Consider the following 24,047-nt stretch of genomic DNA (forward strand, 5'->3'; position numbering starts at 1 on the left):
TTTAACCACTCTATTGTGTGTAGTGATATCTCACTTAAAATTTTTAAAAATTATTGTTTTAAAGTTTACTTATTTTAAAGATTTATTTAGTTGTTTGAAAGTCAGAGTTAGAGAGAGAGAAAAAGAGAAAGTCTTCCATCCACTGGTTCACTCCCTAATTGGCTGCAACAGCCGGATCTGCGCCTATCCAAAACCAGGAGCTTCCTCCGAGTCTTCACACAGGGGTGTGGGGGCCCAAGGACTTGGGCCATCTTCTATTGCTTTGCCAGGCCATAGTAGAGAGCTGAATCAGAAGTGGAGCAGCCGGGACTTGAACCGGTGCCCATGTACAGGGAAGCCTGCGCTGCAGATGGCAGTTTTATCCGCTACACCAAAGAGCCAGCCCCTTAAAATTTGTTTTTTATGTATTAGAAAGGCAGACAGATCTTCTATCCATTATTCACTCCCTAATGCCTGTAACACCTGGAAATGAGCCAGGCTGAATTCAGAAGGTTGGCACTCATTCCAACTCTTCCAACGTGAGTAGAAGGGATGCAAATACTTGAGCTGTCACCTGCTTCCTCCCAGGGTATGCATTAGCAGGAAACTGGAATACAAAATAGAGCTTGGACTTTAATCAAGGTTCTCATATATGGGATACTGGTGTCCCAAGTGGTGTCTTAACTGATGGGCCAAATACCTGCCTTCACTTAAATAACTAACTAACTAAATAAATAAATAAAACTTCTCATTTTTAAATAATTAAATAATGTTGCAAAGATAGTATGGAGAATACTTTCAACCAGTTTCTTCTCATGTTAGCCTCAGACATGGTTATGTCTTACTGGTCAAAACTAGAAACTTACATTGGTATAATACTAGTAATTAAATTACAGACTTTACTCAGATTTTACCAGTTTTCTACCTAATGACTATTTATTTTTAAAGATTTTATTTATTCATTTGAGAGGTGCAGTTACAGTGAGAGGGAGAGACAGAAAGGTCTTCCATCCACTGGTTCACTCCCCAGGTGGCTGCAATGGCCGGAGTTGAGCAGATCCAAAGCCAGCAACCAGGAACTTCTTTTGGGTCTGCCATGCAGGTGTAGGGACCCAAGGACTTGGACCATTGTCCACTGCTTTCCCAGGCCGTAGCAGAGAGCTGGATTGGAAGAGGAGCAGCCTGGACTAGAACCGGCACCCACATGGGATACTGGTGCTGCAGGCTGGAGTTTTAACCTGCTGTACCACAAAGCAGGCCCGCCTAATGTCTTCATTCTACTCTGGCCTTAATACAGGATCATTTATTATATTTAGTTGTCATGTCTCTTTAGGCTCTGCAGCCTGTAATGTTATCTGTGTGTATATAACAATCTTAAGATCTAATTTCTGTAGCACAAAATTTCTCATATAAGGGTATAATTCAGTAGTTTTTAGTTTCTTCACAGATATGCTATAATCATACCATCAGTAACATTTTCCATATTGAATTACCTTGGTACCTTTGTCAAAAACCAGTTGACTATAAATTTGGTTCTGGATTCTTAGTTCTGTTCCATTGTTCTAAATGTCTATCTCAAAGTTCCTATCATATTCTAACTGTAATTTTGTATTAAGTTTTGAAATTGAAAGTGTGCATATTCCAGCTTTGTTCTTTACCTTCAAGATTGTTTTAGAAACTTGACTTTGCCTATTTTGCTTTCAGTCTGTCAGTTTCTACAAAATGGTTGGGAATTTATTCAGTGCTGTATTGCCTATATAGACCAGTTTTGGGACAGCCAGTATCTTAACTGTAGTGAATCTCTTAATCCTTGAATTTTGAATATTTGTTCGTTTATTGCTTTTCGTTAATTTCTTTCAGCAGTATTTTGTAGTTTTCAGTATTGCATCTTGTACATATTTTAAAAAGTATATCCATGGGTATTATATGTATTTTGATAAAAATGATACCTGAAAAAGTTTCAGTATCCATTCATTGGTTGCTATTATATAGAAATATATACTATATGCTGTATACTATATATACTATATATACTATGTTTTCCTTATATTCCATGTCCTGCTAAACTGACTTGTTAGTTTTAGTAGATTTTTGTATTATTTTTTCTACATAGACAGTTATTTCATCTACAAACATAGTTTTACCTTCTTACTTTACTTTCTGAATGCTTTTTACTTATTTTGCACTTGTTAGGAGTTCCAGAACAATGTTTAAAAATTGTTCAAATATCCTGATATTAGGTGGAAAGTAGTTTTTTTACTATTAAGTTAGCAACAGTCTTTTCATAGATTTTTCTTTTAAGACACATTGAGAAGTTTCTTTTTTATTCCTGTTTTCCTCAGCATTTTCTGTATGAATGTATCTTTTTTTGAATTTTGTCAGGTGCTTTTCTGTCTCTGTTGATTAATTATATTGATGAATTTCAGCCAATCTTGGGCATTTTTGGAATTAATGTATTACAGTATATTCTCTTTTAAAATATTTTCAGGATTTTATTTGCGTTTAATTTTTATTATATTTGAAGAATAGATAAGCAGAGATCTTCCATCTGCTGATTCACTCCTCTAATGCCTGCAACAACTGGGACTGGGCCAGGCTGAAGCCAGAACCTAGAATTCAATCTAGGTTTCCTGATGAATGTCAGTGATCCAAGTACTTGGACCCACCCCATCCTGCCACTTAGACCCAGGCTTAAATACAGAAAATGGGCATTTCAACAATCATCTTAATTGCTGTGCCCATTGCATGCCCTTTTTGACCTGCATTGTTGGTTCCTTTTTCCTTCTTTAGGTTTTTTTTTCCTTCTGATGTGCTATTTTTGCTGGCTAATATTTATCAAATGTGTAATAAGGTCCGGCTTAGACTCTTCTGAGTCCATGAACATGATCTTTGTTCTGAGGACTATTTTCTGATCTCATGTGTTCTTGAGTTAGATATGCTCATCCTTGTGTCCACTCGTAAGCTCTTCTATTCCTGTTACTTATTAGACCTTCTTTACAGATGAGCTTTAAATCTCTTTCTTTGCCCTGACCACTTTTAAAACTCTTGACTTCATTTCTGTCTTCTGCATCTTTGTACCTGAAGTGTAGTAGAATACTTACTCATACTTAGAATGCAAAAGCAAAACTAACTTTTTTTTTTGACAGGCAGAGTTAGACAGTGAAAGAGAGAGAGACAGAGAGAAAGGTCTTCCTTTTTCTGTTGGTTCACCCCCAAGTGGCTGCTCTGGCCGGCGTGTTGTGGCCGGCATGCTGCGCCGATCCAAAGCCAGGAGCCAGGTGCTTCCTCCTGGTCTCCCAGGTGGGTGCAGGGCCCAAGGACCTGGGCCATCCTCCACTGCCCTCCCGGGCCACAGCAGAGAGCTGGACTGGAAGAGGAGCAACCGGGACAGAATCTGGCACCCTGACCAGGACTAGAACCCAGGGTGCCGGTGCCGCAGGTGGAGGATTAACCTAGTGAGCCACGGCTCCAGCCAAAACTCTTAAAATCAAGATCATGTTTTTTGCCTTTTTTCTGTTGAAGGCGTAATTTTGATTATTCAAACCAAAAATAGCATTTCTAAAATTCCCTATATCCAATCAATATAGATTTTCCCTCTTCATTGTCTCTTAAATTCTTTCATTTTTATTCATACTATAATATTAATTTTTTATTTTTTAAGATTTATTTATTTATTTGAAAGAGTTACACAAAGAGAGGAGAGGCAGAGAGAGAGAGAGAGGTATTTTTTTTTTTGACAGACAGAGTGGACAGTGAGAGAGAGAGAGACAGAGAGAAAGGTCTTCCTTTGCCGTTGGTTCACCCTCCAATGGCCGCCGCGGCCAGCACACCGTGCTGATCCGATGGCAGGAGCCAGGAGCCAGGTGCTTTTTCCTGGTCTCCCATGGGGTGCAGGGCCCAAGCACCTGGGCCATCCTCCACTGCACTCCCTGGCCACAGCAGAGGGCTGGCCTGGAAGAGGGGCAACCGGGACAGAATCCGGCGCCCCCACCGGGACTAGAACCCAGTGTGCCGGCACCGCTAGGCGGAGGATTAGCCTAGTGAGCCGCGGCGCCGGCCTTTTTTTTTTTTTTTTTTAAACAGGCAGAGTGGACAGTGAGAAAGAGACAGAGAAAGGTCTTCCTTTTCTGTTAGTTCACCCCTTAATGGCTGCTGCGGCCGGTGTGCTGTGGCCGGCACACCGCACTGATCCGAAGCCAGGAGCCAGATGCTTTTCCTGGTCTCCCATGAGGATGCAGGGCCCAAGGACTTGGGCCATCCTCCACTGCACTCCCAGGCCACAGCAGAGAGCTGGACTGGAAGAGGAGCAACCGGGACAGAATCCGGTGCCCTGACTGGGACTATAACCTGGTGTGCCAGAGCCGCAGGCGGAGGATTAGCCTATTGAGCCACGGCGCTGGCCGAGAGGTATTTCATCTGCTGGCTCACTCCCCAAATTGGCTGCAACGGCTGGAGCTGTGCCAATCCGAAGCCAGGAGCCAGGAGCTTCTTCCGGGTCTCCCACGCAGGTGCAGGGGCCCAGGGACTTGGGCCATCTTCTACTGCTTTCCCAGACCACAGCAGAGAGCTAGATCGAAAGTAGAGCAGCTGGAATTCGAACCAGCGCCCATAAGGGATGCTGGGATTGCAGGTGGCGGCTTTACCTGCTCCGCTACGATACAACGCTGGCCCCACCATAATATTATGTTTGCTTGGATTGTTGCTATATCTTCATTACTTCTTTGTAGATTTTCTTCATTTTTCACATACATATACCAAAATCCTAACTAATTATATGTATTCCATACTCAAAAATCATTGAGGACTCCGATGTCTTATTGCCTGAGTTTATATTCCTGCTGTGCTTTGTGGTCTTTGAGCTAATTAATTTAGTTTAAAAAAAAATTTTTTTTAAGATCTATTCATTTTACTTGAAAGTCAGAGTTACACAGAGAGAGAAGGAGGAGGCAGAGAGAGAGAGAGAGAGAGAGGTCTTCCATCCACTGGTTCACTCCCCAATTTGCCAAAACAGCCAGAGCTTTTCCAATCCAAAGCTAGGAGCTAGGAACTTCTTACGGGTCTCCCATGCGGGTGCAGGGGCCCAAGGACCTGAACCATCTTCTACTGCTTTCCTAGGCCATAGTAGAGAGCTGGATAGGAAGTGGAGCAGCTGGGACTAGAACTGGCGCCCATAAGGGATGTGAGCACTGCAGGCAGTGGCTTTACCTGCTATGCCACAGTGCCGGCCCATTAATTTTCCATATATAGTTCTTGGATGGAAATAGTAGTATCATATAGTTTATTGTATAGTATATGAAAATGGTGAACGTTAAATATTGGTTGCCATTGTTACTAATACTTCTGTGACTACCAAAATTGTGTTCAGCAAAATTGAGAGCCATTAGCATGCATTTTAGAGTATTTTATCATAGGCATCCAGTGTACTGTTTTGTATTACATGTCTTGCTGCTTTATTACATGTACTCTGTGTTCCTATCAAACTGGACTGTTTTGTTGCCAGAATACTCTTTTTCTTTTCCTTTTTTTAAGGAAATAATTATTGTTCGATTTCTTTTTTTTAAAGTTTTTATTTAATGAATGCATTTTTCATAGGTACAACTTTAGAAATATAGTGGTTCTTTCTCCCATACCCACCCTCCCACCCCGACTCTAATTCCTTCTCCCTCTCCCTCTCCCATCCCTTTTTTCATTATGGTTCATTTTTAGTTTGATTTTATATACAGAAGACCAACTCCATTTTAAGCACAGATTTTAACAGCGTGTTGTTTGATTTCTTTTCTTTTCTTTTTTTTTTTTTTTTGACAGGCAGAGTGGACAGTGAGAGAGAGAGACAGAGAGAAAGGTCTTCCTTTGCCATTGGTCCACCCTCCAATGGCCGCCGCCGTGGCCGGCACACTGCGGCCGGCGCACCGCGCTGATCCGATGGCAGGAGCCAGATACTTCTCCTGGTCTCCCATGGGGTGCCTCCACTGCACTCCCGGGCCACAGCAGAGAGCGGGCCTGGAAGAGGGGCAACCGGGATAGAAGCCGGCACCCCGACCGGGACTAAAACCTGGTGTGCCGGCGCCACAAGGCGGAGGATTAGCCTAGTGAGCCATGGCGCTGGCTGCGTATTGTTTGATTTCAAACCATCAAGTTCTTGATACTGCAAAGGCAAACTGATTTGCTAATTGACTATGATTTTAGAAGTTGATGTCACACTTAAAACTGAGGTAGTCTGTTCTTAATAAATTCCAGTCCTAGGAAATTTCACTTTATAACTATTGCTTAAATATAGAAAATTACAAAACAATTATAAATGGATAATTTACAAAATTTATAGAGAAATTTTGATTCTTATTAGCATGGAAAGATTTGTACAAGTTTTTTAAAATAAAAGATTGTAAAAAATCATAGTTGAATAAGCACACATATAGAATTTATCTCAAGATTCAGAGAAAAATTAATGTTGCAGACACTCCTAATGTTTTACTTCTTGGATGGTTTTCTCACATTTTTATTATGTTTTTTCCATGCTTCACCTTTGACGCTGTTACTCATTTTCTGAGTCTAAGTTTCCCTAAATGTTATCATAGGATGTGAACTTTTTTGAATCTGAACTCTGGTTCTCTTTTGTAACAGTCAGATGTTACTTGCCATGTTCTAACTAATTTTCTAATTGTGAGTTGTGTTCGAAGTACATCCTTGAAAATACAGAATTTCTTGATAAATCCTTATATTGACTTAAATTTACTTTTCTTGCAGCCATACTGTCCCAGGGTTGTTTTATGTTTTTGTAGTTTTTTCGTTTTTTGTGGGTATTTGTGTGTTTGTGTAGAATAGTTAGGTTTTTATTTTGTAAAGCATTTTTCTTCAGTCATTTAATTATGTTTTGAGATTGACAAACTTAGTTCTAGGTGTGTAGAGTTTCCCTATGTATATCAAATTACCCCAAAACTTTGTGTTTTAAAATAATAAAACACTGCCTTGCAGTTCTGTGGGTAATTTATGAGTAGCTTAGCTGTGTGGATATTTCAACCTCATCGTCTCTCCTGAGGTTACAGTCTAAGATGTTGGCCAGGACTGTAGTCATCTGAAGACTTGGTGTGTACTCAAGAATTCATTTATGGGTCCAGCATTGTGGTGCAGTGGGTTAAGCCACTGCTTGTGTCATCAGCATCCTATATAGGCACCCATTTGAGTCCCAGCCACTCTGCTTCTGATCCAGCTTCCTGATAATGTGCCTGGGAAAGCAGCAGAAGGTGGTCTAAGTGCTTGGGCCCCTGCCACCCACATGGGAGACCTGGATGGAGTTTCAGGCTCTTGGCTTCAGCCTGGGCCAATTTGGCCATTGCAGCCATTTGGTGAGTGAACTAGCAGATGGAAGATATTCTCATTCTCTCTCTCTCTCTCCCTCCCTCCCTCCCTCTCACTCTCTGTAACTCTACCTTTCAAATAAATAATTAAATCTTTAAAAAAAATTTTTTTTAAAAAAGAACCCATTGCAATATGGCTCCCTCCTGTGGCTTGGGAGATACTAGTTCCATGCCATATGGGCCTTTACATAGGGCTCCCTCACTGTCTTTATGTTATGGCAGTTGGCTTTCCATGAAGCAGATGATCCATAGGTCAAACTGGATGGAAACAATGCCTTTTGTGAAGTCGACTCAGAAGTTCTATATTATCATTTTTGCAGAATCCTAGATATAAGAAATGAGCGACTAACTCTGGACTACAGTGAAAGGGAAGATAATTGAGCTCTACTTTTTGAGACAGGACTGTCAAAGAATTTGTGTATGTGTTTTAAAACATTCCATGTAATCATGTATTTTCATTAGGAGAATGGGTGTTGTAGGGTAAATTTCATTAGATTTTTTTTAATTCCTGCTGTATTTGTTCTATATTTAAAAGATCTCAATTTCTGAAGTAACTGATAATGTTGATATGGTTTTTATGGGTTATCAGATTTATGTGTCCTTAATTTCTCTACTGATTTGAATTTATTTCGCAGGGTTTTTTGAAAATTCTAAACATTTTGATAATATTGTTTCTGTTTTCAGGGTACCAACATATCATTGAATTATTCCCAGCTCTGTCTTACTGCTTTTTCCTCTGACTCCCTAATTCAAAAAATATGTTAAGCATACCAATTATAGAAATATGTTTATTGAAATAAATGGCTTATTTTTCCCTCTCAGCTGATTTGAATAGGATGCACAGACAAAATATAGATGCCTACCATAACCCAGATGCAAGAACATACGAAGATAAAAGGGCTGTTGTATCTCTAGACCAAAATTTAGCCACTTCAAATGCTGAGAACCTAGAAGATTCTGCAAATAAAAACTCAGGTTTTTAATCATTTTATTTTTTGCGTTTCTAAAGTTGTTCAGTAACATTTCTTTTTTGTTCTTTGACACAGTTCCTATTGTGATTTTGAGAATTTGGTTACTGTGAATCAAGAAGCATTTACACATTATTCATAGCTGTTTACAATGCCTTTCCTTCAGTTATTTTGAAAGAAAGAAATAGGAAAAGGTTTCTTAATTCTGCCTATTTCTTCTCAGCTTTGTAACTTGCCAAGTTTATATTTTAGCTTTAGCTAGCCTTTTTGTCTTGCTAATCAGGAGTCATTTCTTAAAACCAAATACTCTCTAAACACATACATAGTTTGCTTCTCACCCATAACTGAATTAGTGAAATGGTATGAGTGTAATTATTTACTCTGACTCAAAAAAACCACAAAGAAATGAAATAATTGAAAGTTTAAAGCCGGCGCCGTGGCTCAATAGGCTAATCCTCCACCTTGCGGCGCCGGCACACCGGGTTCTAGTCCCGGTTGGGGCGCCGGATTCTGTCCCGGTTGCCCCTCTTCCAGGCCAGCTCTCTGCTATGGCCAGGGAGTGCAGTGGAGGATGGCCCAGGTGCTTGGGCCCTGCACCCCATGGGAGACCAGGAAAAGCACCTGGATCCTGGCTCCTGCCATCGGATCAGCACGGTGCGCCGGCTGCAGCGGCGGCCATTGGAGGGTGAACCAACGGCAAAAGGAAGACCTTTCTCTCTCTGTCTCTCTCTCTCACTGTCCACTCTGCCTGTCAAAAAAAAAAAAAAAAAAAAAAAAAAAAAAAAAAAAAAGAAAGTTTAATGTAACTGATTGCATCCTTCTTTCTTAATAAGATGTCTTTATAGAATCTTAAAGGATGTTATTTAACAGAAATTTAAAGATTTTATAAGTTGAAAATTTTTCGTTCTTATGATTTGCCAGAAAAAATTGTCATCATCTTTCTTTGTCCAATATATGTGGAAGTATGTTACGTATTTCAAAATCAAAGGAAGTTTGGAGAAAATAGCACCTTGCACTATATTTTGATGCCTTTAAAAAGAAATACTTACTACAAAATTCTGCTTTTGTATTTCACAGAAGTTTTGATTTTAGACTAGAAAGGAACTTTATAGTTGGAAGTTCTAAAATATTCCTAATATTCTTCTTTTTTTTTTTAAATCCATGTACCTGCTTACTGTCTTAATAGATGGATTAAGTGGGGAGTTGTGATTAGAGTCACTAGCCCTGCATCTTCTAAGCCTTTAATGGTACCATTAATCTCTGTTGCCCTTTTGAACAATTTAGGAAATGAATTGCTTGCTGTTCCCGTGTGGACAGGTGTTCCATTTTTGATCTCTAATTATTGGAAAATGCTTTCTTGCTTTGACCATGTTGGATTTTTACACATTGGATCTAGTTTTGATTTTTTGGCATACAAAAACCTTTGATTTTGATAAAATTATTAACCTTGGTTTCTTAATTTGGAACAATTCACTATGCAGTAGGAATATCACAACACTTTTTCATATTGCTGCCAAGAGAATTTTGGTTTCTTTGTGGTTATTTTTATTTGCTGGTGCTTCTAGTTGTCTGTGTTTTTGCTTCTAGTTATCTGTGTTTTGACCTCAGTGCCATAGGCTCCTTTTGTATGCTTTTTTTTTTTTCCATTGCCAGTATTATTTATGGTTCCATCTCAGCCTATCCTAGTAATAACGTTTAGGCATCTAACTCTGCTCACCAAGCAGAAATAGTGGAAAATTAAGTTTTCATGATCCATTTTAAATAGCTTACATTTAATCATTGAATATTCACAGCAAAGTTTGTTGTCTATAGTCTTCTGTACCACCATCAGATTTCTATACTGATGGGATTGCTAGGAATCTCCATTTTAAGTTATCATTAAGAAAAATAATAGAATGTCCAAATGTTCTTTGTGAATTGAAATTCCCTAAATTAGACTTTTTCCCCTAAGAATTAACCTAAAATAAACTTTCTGAATGCAAAAAACTATCCATAGCTACTTAATTTTCACTGTGGCATATACATATTTGTGTGGATGTGTGTGTGTGTGTGTATATACACACACACACATATATACATATAAACCACACATATATGACCTTTACTATTTTAAAAGTCTTAGAGAACTTGAATCTGTCTGAAAATTGAATGCTATAATGTGTTTAAGGTTCATTATCTTACAGTGTATTGTCTTTGTTAGGCATGTTTTCAAGGTCTTTAACATTGTTTTTGTTTTTATTTTTGCTTTTTGGTCCTTAGGTGAGCTACTGCTTATGAAGTTAAATACTAATTTGGCTTAGATTTATTTTTGGCTTATATGATGCCTAGATATATCTGTTTTCCTTGCATATAACAAGTATTTCCCTATGGTTTTATCTTATGGTCTACTTATTTCTGAAGGATTTATCTTGTCTGTCTCTATTAATATTTCTTCTCTAATTGCCCAAAAGGTTTAGAATATCAAAGGTGATAGATACCACTTAATTTTCTATTGCTAATCAGCTTCTGTACCACAGAACAAGATTTAAAAAAAAAAACCTTTAATACGTATGTTTAGTTTGTTTCAGTAGGAAAATTTTCTAATAAAAAGAAATATTTATAATGATTAAGTATTGATTTAGCTTCCTAGTGATCTCTTCAAATAAACAGTCTTAATTTAAATACAGAGGCAAATTTATCTGAATGGCAGCTAACCTCCAAAGTAATCTGCCTCCACAATAGTACTTGAGAGAAATATATGTGCTATACTCATGGTGTAAGGAAGGAGTCAGTAACTTACAAATAATTTAAAAATACATCAAGACGGGATACAAATGCCTTTTTTTCCTATGTTCAAAGAGATTCTTAGGATATAATTGTATTTCAAATTGCTTTTATGAAATGATTTTTCTCCTCTATTTAGAGCTATCATAATATTTTCTATTGTTCATGTTTATATCCCTTTTTATAATTTTTAAAACAAAAACTATTATTAAGACTCATACTAATTTTTAAAGAATGTTTTTATAACTGACTTTCTTACCTATAAAAAACTATGGATGGGAAGAATTTTGGAATTACCAATTTTTAAAAACAATTTTAGGGGTTTGAAAATATATGTTCTATATAGTACATTTTTAATATATGATGAAGCAGTGGTCTTAAAACATTTATATACATATAAATTTATATACTTTTACTCATTAATTTTGCATTAAAGTCTTTGATGCAATAAGAATTATTTGGGCTGTTAGCTTTTATATTTCATTAGTGTCTTTTAGGCATTATAATATGATTTGTCCTTTAATTTCATTTTAGTCTTACTATTTTTCTTACTATTGTTGCTTTTTGTCTCATCTTTATCTTTCCTCTTCTGATTTTAACCTCAGCTTCTGTATTTAGCACAATTTTGAAAATGTGAATATATTAGGAAACTATTCATTCTTTAACTTTTACATTTTCTAAAAAATTGTCTAATTTTTTTTTTTTTTTTTTTTTTACAAAATGTCTTTTTCCAGGTCATATGCAAACACAGAGCTCTCCTTTTGCTCGGGGAAATATTTTTGGTGAGCCTCCTACTGAGCTTCAGATTAAACAGCAAGAATTATACAAGAATTTTCTTCGTTTTCAGGTGAAATGCTTATTTGGTTATAGTTTCAAAGTTTTATACTAAGCTAAACTTGAAAAGATTAACTTTATTTTTTAGGATTTATTTATGTATTTGAAAGAGTTACAGAGAGAAAGAGAGGCAAAGAGAGAGGTCTTCTATCCACTGGTTCACTCCCCAGTTGGCCGCAGTGGTTGGAGCTGTGCCAGTCCAAAGCCAGGAGCCAGGAGCTTCTTCCAGGTCTCCCACACGGGTGCATAGGCCCAAAGACTTGGGCCATCTTCTACTGTTTTCCAGGCCATAGTAGAATGCTGGATTGGAAGTGGAGCAGCCAGGACTTGAACTGGCGGCCTTATGGGATGCCAGTACTGCAGGTGGCAACCTACCCACTACACCATAGCCTAAAAAGATTAACTTTCTGTGTATTTGTAAATTAGCAGAAAGTCAGTAATGCTTCCCAAATGATTTTATATTCCTGACTCATCACTGCAGATTGTAAATAAATTAGATGTAAGATAATCACATTTTTGCAATTATGTGTCCCATGTATATATTTAGGCAAATAACATTTTAAATACAACAGATATCCCTGCTGTTCTTAAAGGAAGACATTTAAGCAAACAGACTTAGTAAACTATCACACTGTATTCAACCTTCTACTGAATACTAGGGATAGTTCCTAAGAACTAGGAGCCTAGAACCCAATGTTGATCTCCCATGGGGATGACAGGGACTCAAGTACTTGAGCCATCATCTCTTGTGTCCTAGCTTGTGCATTAGAAGGAAACTAGATCAGAAGCACAGGAGTCAGCACTTGATCCATGCACTCTGATATGGTATGAGGCTTCCCAAGTGACATCTTCACTGCTGTGCCAAATGCCTGCCCTTAATTTGTAGTTTTTTATCTGTCATGGAACTTCCTTAATAGAGAAAACTGAAAAGTTTAGAAACTTATTTTTTGGAACTTGCAAAAGAGGGTACAAATGTTGAATACTTAGGTTAACAGGAAAACATAGGTGGTATTGATTTTATATCCTGCAACTTTAGTGAACTCTGCTATGAATTCCAGTAGTCTCTTAGTGTAGTCTTTTAGTCCCTATATATATAGGATCATGTCGTCTTCAAACAAGGATAATTTGACTTCTTCCTTTCCAATTTCTATCCCTTTGATTTCTTTTTCTTGCCTAATGGCTCTGGCTAAACTTCCAGAACTATATTGAACAGCAGTGGTGAAAGTATGATGCTGGCTGTGGATTTGTCTTGATTGTGTTGAAGAATGTTCCTTCTACACCCAACTTGGTTAAATTTTTTTTAAGATGAAAAGATGCTATATTTCATCAAAAGCTTTCTTTGCATCTATTGAGATAATGTCATGTGGTTTTTATTCTTAATGTTATGAATGTGATATATCACATTTCTTGATTTGCATATGTTAAACCATCTCTGCATAGCAGGGGTAAATCCCAGTTAGTCTGGGTGAATGATGTTTCTGATGTATTGTTGGATTTGATTACCTTGTATTTTGTTGAGGATTTTTGCATCTATGTTCCTCAGGGATATTGGTCTGTAGTTACCTTTCTTTGTTGTATATTTTCTGTTTTTGAAATTAAGGTGATGCTTTAAAGAAGAAGTTTGGGAGGATTCCCTCCCTTTAAGTTGTTTGGAATAGTTTAAGAGTTAGAATTAGTTCTTCTTTAAAGGTTTGGGAGAATTCAACAGTGAGCCATCTAGTCCTGAGCTTTTCTTTGTTGGGAGGGTTTTTGTTATTGTTTCAGTCTGTGTCTTGGTTATTGGACTATTCAGGTTTTCTATGTCTTCATGATTCAGATCTCAATTTTGGTAGATACTGTGTGTCTGGAAATCTATTTCTTCTAGATTTTTCCAATTTATTGGCATATAATTGTTTATGGTAATTCCTGATGATTCTTTTTTTCCCTGTGGAATCTGCTGTTGTATCTTTTTCATCTCTGATTTTATTATTTTGGGTCTTCTATCTGTCCCCACCAACCCCTTTTGGTTCATTAAGCCAGTGATGTATCAATTTTGTTTATTTTTTCAAAAAACCAGCTCTTCATCTCTCTGATTTTTTTGGTAACTATTTTTTGTTTCAGTTTTATTTCTTCTGTTTATTTCTTTCCTGCTACTTACTTTTGGTTTGGCTTATTTTGTTTTTCTAGGTCCTTGAGATACATTGTTAGAATATTTATTGGATGCCTTTCCAATTTCTTGATGTAGGCACTAACTGCTATAAACTTCCCTCTCAACACAGCTTTTGCTGTATTCCATTAGTTTTCATATGTTGTGTTGTCATCTTTGTTTCTAGCAATTTTTTGATTTCCCTTTTGATTTCTTCTTACTGTTCATTCAGGAGAATGTTGTTCTGTCTCCATTTGTTTGCATATTTTTCTTAAGATTCCTCAGTTGTTAATTTCCAGCTTCATTCCATTGTGGTTAGAAAAGATACATGGTATGATTTTAATTTTTTTGAATTTGTTGAGACTTGTTTTATGGCATAAAGTATGATCTATCCTAGAGAAAGTTCCATGCACTGATGAGAAGAATGTGTATTCTGAAGCTGTGGGATGAAATATTCTGTGGATGTCAATTAGGTCCATTTGATTGATTGTGTAGATTAGTTCTGTTGTTTCCTTGTTGATTTTCTGTCTAGTTGATCCATCCATTGATGAAAGTTGGGTGTTGAAGTCCCCCTGTTACTATTGTATTGGAGTCTATGTCTCCCTTTAGATCTATTAACTTTTTTTCTTTTTTTTTTAACTTTTATTTAATGAATATAAATTTCCAAAGTACACCTTATGGATTACAATGGCTTCCCCCTCCCCATAACTTCCCTCCCATCCGCAACCCTTCCATTTCCTGCTCCCTCTCCCCTTCCATTCACATCAAGATTCATTTTCAATTCTCTTTATATACAGAAGATCAGTTTAGCATATATTAAGTAAAGATTTCAATAGTTGCACCCACACAGAAACACAAAGTGTAAAGTACTATTTGAGTACTAGTTATAGCATTAAAACACAATGTACAGCACATTAAGGACAGAGATCCTACATGAGGAGTAAGTGCACTGTGACTCCTGTTGTTGACTTAACAAATTGACACTCTTGTTTATGGCATCAGTAATCACCCTAGGCTCTTGTCATGAGTTGCCAAGGCTATGGAAGCCTTTTGAGTTCTCCGACTCTGATCATATTTAGACAAGGTCATAGTCAAAGTGGAAGTTCTCTCCTCCCTTCAGAGAAAGGTACCTCCTTCTTTGATGACTTGTTCTTTCCACTGGATCTCACTCGCAGAGATCTTTCATTTAGTTAGTTAGTTGTTTGTTGTTGTTTTTTTTTTTTTTTTTTTTTTTGCCAGAATGTCTTGGCTTTCCATGCCTGAAATACTCTCATGGGCTTTTCAACCGGATCTGAATGCCTTAAGGGCTGATTCTGAGGCCAGAGTGCTATTTAGGATATCCGCCATTCTATGAGTCTGTATTTGTTTGTTTGTTCTACTTAATACTATTGGTTGAATTCTGTAATTAATGCACAGTTATTCTTAAGTGTTGAAACTTAAATAAGTGTTGAAACTTAAGTGTTGAAACTGTTAAATATAGGAGTGGGAATAAGAGAGGGAAGAGATGTACAATTTGGGACATGCTCAAGCTGACTTGCCCCAAACTGTAGAGTTAGATCTATTAACATTTGTTTTAAATAGCCAGGTGCCCTGGCATTGGGTGCATATGCATTTACTGTAGTTACATCTTCTTGTTGAAGTGATCCCTTAATCATTACATAAAGCCCTCCTTTATCTCTTTTAAGAGTTGCTGTGTTAAAATCTATTTTCTCTGATATTAGGATGACTACACCTGCTCATTTTTGCTTTCCGTTAGCATGGGGTATCTTTTTCCATCCTTTGATTTTCAGTCAGTGTGTATCTTTGTTGGTGAGGTGTATTTCGTGTAGGCAGCAAATATATGAGTCTTGTTTTTTAATCCATTCAGGCCATCTGTATCTTTTAATTGAAGAATTTAGGCCATTTATATTTAAGGTTTTCCATAAATATTCCATTGCTATCTTTGGATTTTCTTTGTGCTTCTACTAGGAGTTTTTCTGCCTTCACATGTTTTCATACTGATGACAGTTGTTCTCTGTTTCTGTGTGTGACACATCTTTAAGGATCATTTGTAAGGCTGGATGAATAGTGACAGATTCTTTCAAGTTTGGAAGGTCTTTACTTCATCTTCATCTATAAATGAGAGCTTTGCTGGGTATAGTATTCTTGGTAGTTTTTTTCTTTTAGGACTTGGTCTATGTCTCTCCATTCTCTGTCTAGCCTGTAGGGTTTCTGATGAGAAATCAACTGTTAGTCCAACTGGACATCCTCTGAAGGTAATCTTGTGTATTTCTTGTGCACATTTAGAATCTTTTCTTTATGTTTCACTGTTGAAAGTTTGACAATAATGTTTCTTGGTGAAGTTCTTTTTTGATCATGTCTATTAGGAGCTATGTGTGATTCCTCTGCTTGAATGTCCTTTTCTTTCTCCAAATTAGGGAAGTTTTGCACTGAATAGGCCTTCTAATCCATTCTCTATTTCCACAACTTCAGGAACTCCTGAGACATGTATTTTTTTTTAATAGTATCCTATAGATCTTGAACATTAACAACTTGAATATTTTCAGTTTTTCTAATTTTTTCTTCCTTTTTGTCTGAGATATTTTCAAGGATTTATCTTCTTGCTCAGATATTCTTTCTTCTCCCTCACCAAGTCTGTTAAGGTTTTCCACTGTATTTTCTATTTGACATACTGATTTCTTCATTTCTAATATTTCAGTTTGATTTCTCCTCACTATCACTTGACAAAATTTTTCATCCATGTTATGTATAAATTTCTTTATCTCATCTATTTTTTTCAATGTTTTGAGTAATATTTTTTTGAATTCCTTTTCAGGCATTTTGTCAATCTCTTCATCTTCACATTCTAATATTTAAGTGTTTTGTTCCTTTAGGGGAATCATAGTGTCTTCCTTGTTGTTAACAGTATTTCTCGGTTTATTTTTAGGCATTTGTAGAAACGCTTGTTGGTTTTCTCCTCTGGTGGCTTTTATCGTTGAACTATATCTCTGGCTTAGTGGACTGTCTGTTTCTTCACTGGATATCCACAGGCATGTGTGGTGCTCAAGGGTGAAGCAAGAGTCCAGTGTGACACCCAAGTTAGGTGTGGTTGATCTCCTGTATTGTTAGCAGTGGTGAGAGTATAATCACAATGGCTCTCAAAATCACAGCCTTACCTCCTTTTGCCAAGGCAATCAATGCCTGGGCACATGTATGTATGTAGCCACAGTGGCTACATACACCATCCATGCAGGCACATGAACCACACAAAAGATCTGTGTGGTCCTCAGTGTGAGCACAAAACCCTCTGCAATGACCTACCCCAGGCACTCAGGAACTCTGAACCTCTGAAGCCAGACACAGTGATTGCCTAGAGATCCAGCTACCCCCATGCCCTATTCTGCAGTCACATAATTCTCACAGTCATAGTGCACAACACTCTTGTAGTCACAGGGTACAGGGGATCTATTCTCAGCCTCAGGAGCCTGCATAGAAAGAAGGCAGAGGAATTCCCAGTTTTAGCTGCCTATGGGTGCTCTGCCTTGGCAGTTTGAGTGTGGGTGCCTGTGATAGAGTCGGGTAATGGGAGCTCCTCATAGTCCTAATTGTGTGCCCAACTTCCTGCCAACGCTCCAACCAGACTCAAAGTGGGGACTGTGTATCTATCCCTCTGATAAAATCCCTTAGTTGGCATGCAGGTGAGCCACTACAGCCTCTACTTGGGTTATTAAGATGGCACTTTTTCCCTGATAGTCGCTGGGTGCCCTTGTGGGGGTATGGGTAGAAACAAATGTGCTTTCCCTTCATGCGGTTAGGTGGGCATCCTCTTGCTAGCACTCCAGGCTTAACTCAAAGTCAGTGTGGTCCATAAGGTTCTCCCTCAGGCAGTATTCTCTCTGCTAGCTTAAAGAAAATGGCTTCTCCTCTAGCTCCTGGCTGTGGTTGTCTCCACAGCTTGGTCCTGCGTGTTGGTACTTTCCATGCTGCTCCACGGTGTTTTGCATCTTTTTGTAGAATTTCCCCTGCAAACTTCCGTCCAAATCCCCCCAGGAATGCACTTTCTCTGCTTTTCTTCTGTTTCCATTGTCAAAATCAGCACTTCTCTATTCAGCCATCTTGGATTCTCTGGTATTCTGACTTTTTAATAGTTCTACAAATTATTAACTAAGGGACTGACATTGAGGCTCAGCAGGTTAAGATAACTCCTACAATGTTGGCATCCCATACTGGAGTTAACAGTTCAAGTCTGGGTTGTTCTCCCTCCAATCCATCTCCCTGCTAATGAGCATGGGAAATGGCAGAAGATGACCCAAGTACTCAGACTCTTTCCACATGCAAGGGAGACTTAGATGGAGTTCCTGGCTCCTTGCTTTGCCTGGCCCAGCCCTGACTGTTGTGAACATTACTGGGGAGTGGACTAGCAGATGGAAGAGCTCTTTTGCTTTTTTCTCCTTCATCTCTGTCACTCTGTCTTTTAATAAAAATAAATCTTAATAATAATGAGGTCCAATTTTTAGATTGAAGAAAAGAAACAAAGAGAAGAAGCAGAACGAGAGAGACTGAGAATTGCAGAAGAAAAAGAAGAAAAACGGCTTGCAGAACAGAGGGCACGAATTCAGCAAGAGTATGAAGAGGAACAGGAAAAGAAAAAGGAAAAAGAAGAAGAGGTGGTTTTTTTTCCCCTTCTATAATTTATTTATATTTAACCTGAAAGTCTTTATTTTGACTTGAAAGGATATTCTTACTGGTAAGGAGCAGTCTTGAAGTACAACTAGAAAATATTGAAATGATACTTGTTCATTAGCTATTTTATTAAAGTGAAAGACTAATTCACTAAAAAATGTGGGTTTTTTTTTAGTGAAAAAATAGTTGTAGATAAAGATGCCTAATTTTTTTGTTAAGTATCTTTATGTTAGAGACCTCTGTATCTTCAGTTTTATCTCTGTATTTCAGCCAAATATAGTAAATGATGGTACTACAGAATGTACATATGGAGTGTGTATTTTTTTTTAAATTTTAAAGCAAAGACTTAAAAATGAAGAGCTTATTCGGTTAGCTGAAGAAAGACGAAAAGAAGCAGAAAGAAAGAAGAAAGAAGAAGAAGAGAAACATAATCTGCAACTTCAGCACTACTATGAGAGAGAAAATACCATTGGGGCAGAAACAAAGGTAAGTTTCAGACAAAATTGTCAGTCATCTCTAACGTACTTTTGCTGTAAAAAATTGTGGAATTGTTAGAAAAAGGCAGAAAGAGGAGAGGTGTGCTTGTTTCCCATTTTTGTATTACTTAACCTAGTTGCAGCATGGTGAACTTCCTATATGAGATGCCATCACTGTGCTTTGTTGGTATTTTCTGTCCAGCAAAATGTGATGTATTTTATTTTATCTTTATTTTTAAATTGTTTTTGAATTCCCATGTTAGAGTAGTATTAATACGGTAAGGACAGATTCAAAGTAGTTCACAGATAAACTTCCTTTTTTTTTTTTTTTTTTTTTTCCTAAGATTTATTTTATTTGAAGGTAGTGTTACAGAGAGAGAAGTAGAGATAAAGATCTTCCATCTGCTAGTTTACTCCCCCAGTGGCCGCAAGCCTGGAGCCAGGACTTCTTCCAGGTCTCTCACATTGGTGAAGGGCCCACAGACTTGGGCCATCTTATGCTGTTTTCTTAGGCCATTAACAGGGAGCTGGATTGGAAATGGAGCAACCAAGACTCAAATCGGTGCCCATATGAGATGCCTGAGTTGTAGGCAGAGGCTTAACCTGCTAAGCCACAGCCCTGGCCCCTCAGAGATACAATTCTAAGAATAGAATGATACTTTCCTCACTCCTTTCCTCCTTCCATTCCACTCTCCCTCCCCCTTTTTCTGTTTCTTTCCTTTCCTTTCCTTTTTTTTTTTTTTTTTTAAGATTTTGTTTATTATTTGAGAGAGAGTTACAGACAGAGCTAGACACAAAAAGAAAGATCTTCCATCCTCTGGTTCACTCCCCAAATGGCTGCAGTGGTCGGAGATGAGCCAATCTGAAGCCAGGAGCTAGGAGCTTCTTCTGGGTCTCCCATGTGGCTGCAGGGGCCCAAGCACTTGGGCCATCTTCCACCACTTTCTCAAGCCATAAGCAGAGAGCTGGCTCAGAAGAAGAGTAGCCGTGACATGGACAGTGCCCACATAGGGTGCTAGCACTGCAGGTGAGGCTTAGCCTATTACGCCACAGTGCTGGCCCCTTTCTGTGTTTTTTCTTAAATTTGAAATATTTTTACTTTATAGTCAAAGGCTTAATGCTGCACTAAATAAAGAGTTCAAAATGTAAAAAGGAGCAGTTCATCAGGAATACAGGCAGGGGCTGTAAAGAAAAATAAAATGAAAAGATGTCAGTTTCAGTCTTAATAAATTGTAAAACTATAGTAGTGCATCCTTTTTTTCTTTTTCTTTTCTTCTTCTTCTTCTTATTTTTTTTTTTTAAAGCAGTAAGCCTGCTAGCAAAGTTTAATGAACAGAAATAGTGAAGAGATGAAGAGAGTACACCTGACAGGTCAGTCAGGCATCTCAGTAAAGAACTGAGAGCCTGATGGTGTATCATCGTTAATCATTTGTTTTACAAAGATCTAAAACAAAGTTTGACGAACTATATTTGCAGCAATACTGATACACACAGGCATTTCTTCTTTTTGATTTTTTTTTTAATTTTAACTCCCACTTATAAGGGAGAGCTTGCAGTATTTGTCTTTCTGTGTCTAATATTTCACTCAACATGATGTCTTCTAGTTGCATCCATTTTTATGTAAATAGTAGAATTTCATTCTTTTTTAGTAGATGAACTACACTGCATTTGTGTGTGTACTTTTTATTTATCCATTCATCTGATGGTAGACTGGGTTGATTCCATATCCTGGCTGTTGTGAAAAGTACAGCTATAAACATGGTGATACAGGTATCTCTTTGATGCACTGTGTTCATGTCTTTTGGATATATACCCAGTAGTGGGATTGCTGGATCACATGACAAGTCTCTATCTAATTTTTTAAGAAATCTCCTTACTGTCTTTGACAGCAGCTGCACTAGTTTACATTCCCACCAATAATGTTTAAGAGTTCCCCTTCCACCACATCCTCGGTAGCAAATAAATAAAACAAATATTTGGAAATATTTGTTAAGAGTTATAGAATTTAATATATGTTATAGTTTAGTTGTAAAATACCATAAAGTTATAAATTGGCTTTATACTATTTAGTGCATTTTGCCCTCCATCCTGATATTAATCTTGCTAGCTGTCAGATTTTCTAATTTATATATGCCTGATGCATTTTTTGTCTACTCTTTTTTTTTTTTTTTTTTTTTTTTTGACAGGCAGAGTGGACAGTGAGAGAGAGAGACAGAGAGAGAAAGGTCTTCCTTTGCCGTTGGATCACCCTCCAATGGCCGCCGCTGCAGCCGGCGCACCGTGCTGATCCGATGGCAGGAGCCAGGATCCAGGTGCTTTTCCTGGTCTCCCATGGGGTGCAGGGCCCAAGCACCTGGGTCATCCTCCACTGCACTCCCTGGCCATAGCAGAGAGCTGGCCTGGAAGAGGGGCAACCGGGACAGAATCCGGTGCCCCGACCGGGACTAGAACCCGGTGTGCCGGCGCCGCAAGGTGGAGGATTAGCCTATTGAGCCACGGCGCCGGCTCTTTTTGTCTACTCTTTAATTTTACCTTTGTGTCACCATGTTTTGTCTTTTATTCATGTATATTTATTTAAATTGTTGAATTTTTAATCCTGTTTTCACAGTTATCTTTTGCTTAGGGATATCTGAATCCACTTGTGTTTATCATAATCAATATCTGTGACTAATTGAATTTCTGTGTTATTTGAGAAAGAGAATAAGTGACCTCCCATTTACTGACTTACTCCCCAAATACCTGCAATGGCCACAGGACTGAAACTGGGTGCCTAGAACCCAGTCTCGGTCTCTCAAGTGGGTGGCAGGAATATAATTACTTGAGATGTCACTGCTGCCTCACAGTCTGTTGGCAGGAGGCTGGAATCAAAGGCCAGTGCTGGGAGTCAAGCCCAGGCACTATATCTGTTTTGGGTTGCAGGCTTCCTAACTGGCATCTTAACTGCAACACTATGTGCCTCTATTTTTTTTTTCTTTTTTTTCATAAAGAATGTTTTATTAAATAAAAGCAGTAACAATATGAACTTCTTCAATATTCTTATTAAGTGTTAAGGATATGTATATGTTAGGGATATGTTAGAAATATGTATATATTAGGGATATGTATATATATTTCTTTTTCAATTTTGCAGCACTTGAGGCAGCCTTCTCCTGTGGTTCCTGCTCTTCAGCACAAAATTGCAAGCAAACTTCAAAGACCTCCTTCAGTTGACAGCATCATAAGTTCCTTTATTCATGTATATATCCTTTTTGTTTTGTTAATCTTATCTTAATTAATTCCAGTTGGGGGGCACCAATTGAAATTTTATTCTCATATTTCAATAGGTTAAGATTTTTTTAGATATGAAATATAGGTAATGTTTATATTAATTTCTCTGTTGCTTTAATTGTAACTAATAGTACTTGATGCCCAAAGTTTGACAAACCGTAATTTAGCAAATTGTATTTTCCTTTCTTTGGTAATGTATATTATAGTTAGCTTTAGTTATGCTCATGAAGTCCCTTATCCTTTAGAATAAGCAGTCAAGAAATTAGGGAATCTCTTCCAGAGCAAGAATGAGTAGGAATTAGCCAGAAAGAGAACAGGGCTAGGAATTTGCAGAACATCCAGAGGCAGGGAAGACAGTAAGAGCCTATGGCATGCATGCAAAAATCGTCTGTCCTTGGTACAGGCCTGCTGATGCCAAGGTGGCAGGGGAGGTGAAGGTCAGAACATACAGGGGATGTTGTAAGGGTTGCTAAAAGCTTTGACTTCATTTCATAGGTTGGTGGATTCCAGATACACTAATTACCTGAGAAATACCTAGAGAAATATTTATGAAAAACATCTTCCTGAATCCCATCCTCTGAGATTCTGGTGATTAGGCCTTTGGTCGATAATGCATGGAGATTCACTGTAGTGCTTTGGTTGGAGAATGATATGGCCACTTTTGTCCCATATAATGTTTTCGGTGGCGGTGGTGTGGAGATATATTTGGAATGTGAGGCAATACTGTAAATGTGAAGACAATGTATTATACTATTGCAGAAGCCCAGATGTTTGGGGACTTAAAGATAACACCAGGAATTGAGAAAGGCTGTAGCTTCATGAAATAATTAAGAGGCAAAACTAGTGGAATTTTCAACTCAGTGTGAGGTAGCTAAGAGTGATTACTTTGAGCATTCTGGTAAGGGTTCTATAGGGTACGAGGTTGAAAATATGAGATGTGGCTGAGGGAGGAGTTGGGGATTGGATTTGTAGTTTTGGAAGTTATTAGCATGTTGGTGCTTATCTTTACTCATAAATTTAAGGCTTTAAGCCTATCAAAGTACAACAGTTGTGTAGAGGGAGAAGTAAAAAGGGCCAAGGATATAACACTAGGGAATTGCCAACAGTTGGGAAGCAGGGAAAGGAATAGAGACACAGACGGTGAGAGAGTGGCAATGATATTAGTTCCTATTAGCCAAATGAAATAGCTTCAGATGCCCATGGAACATGTCACCTAGGGATCACTTTGTGATTTTGGTGAGGGCGGTGTTGCTGCAGTGATGAGGTATAGGAATAAAGACAGTAGCTGTGTCAAGCAATGAGTGAGAATAAGGAAATAGCCATCAGATGTATGCATTTACTATTCTTAAACTTGCCTATGAAGGGAAGAGAAAGAAGGGAGAGTAGATGGTAAGAAAGTGGAAGAAGAGAGAGGTTTTTACCCAGTTTAAGAGAAAGGTGCTTGGAGAGAGGAAGAGGTTGGAAAAAAGAAGTGCTGGAGGAGGTGGGAGTTGCTTACAGATGAAGGGATTACATTTGGAGGTAGGGCAAGAGCCCTTCCATTGCAGTGAGAAGACAGAATCACTCTCTCTCTCTCTTTTTCTCTCTTTCTCCCCCACCCCCCCATATATGTATATAC

General features: G+C 38.1%; 1 protein-coding gene across 50 annotated transcripts in view; it reads left to right on the top strand.

Annotated features, from left to right (window-relative positions):
- CSPP1 (centrosome and spindle pole associated protein 1) overlaps window positions 1–24,047 on the top strand; it is a 140,637-nt gene that overhangs the window by 89,107 nt on the left and 27,483 nt on the right. For 41 of the 50 annotated variants that reach the window (XR_016236506.1, XR_011389120.2, XR_016236507.1 and 38 more), the window contains 5 exons: window positions 8,157–8,309; window positions 11,800–11,912; window positions 18,521–18,670; window positions 19,026–19,172; window positions 22,293–22,397. Coding sequence is in view for 45 of the 50 variants with exons in the window: in XM_089336318.1 (XP_089192444.1) it covers window positions 8,157–8,309; window positions 11,800–11,912; window positions 18,521–18,670; window positions 19,026–19,172; window positions 22,293–22,397 (668 nt within the window). In the remaining 5 variants the exon portion in view is untranslated. The remainder of the gene's footprint in view (window positions 1–8,156; window positions 8,310–11,799; window positions 11,913–18,520; window positions 18,671–19,025; window positions 19,173–22,292; window positions 22,398–24,047) is intronic. The other 9 variants (XR_011389125.2, XM_089336330.1, XM_089336334.1 and 6 more) reach the window with 1 other exon arrangement.

This window comes from Oryctolagus cuniculus, chromosome 6 (assembly GCF_051225735.1).
Source record: "Oryctolagus cuniculus isolate XC-2025 breed Fujian yellow rabbit chromosome 6, ASM5122573v1, whole genome shotgun sequence".
Classification (NCBI taxonomy): domain Eukaryota; kingdom Metazoa; phylum Chordata; class Mammalia; order Lagomorpha; family Leporidae; genus Oryctolagus; species Oryctolagus cuniculus.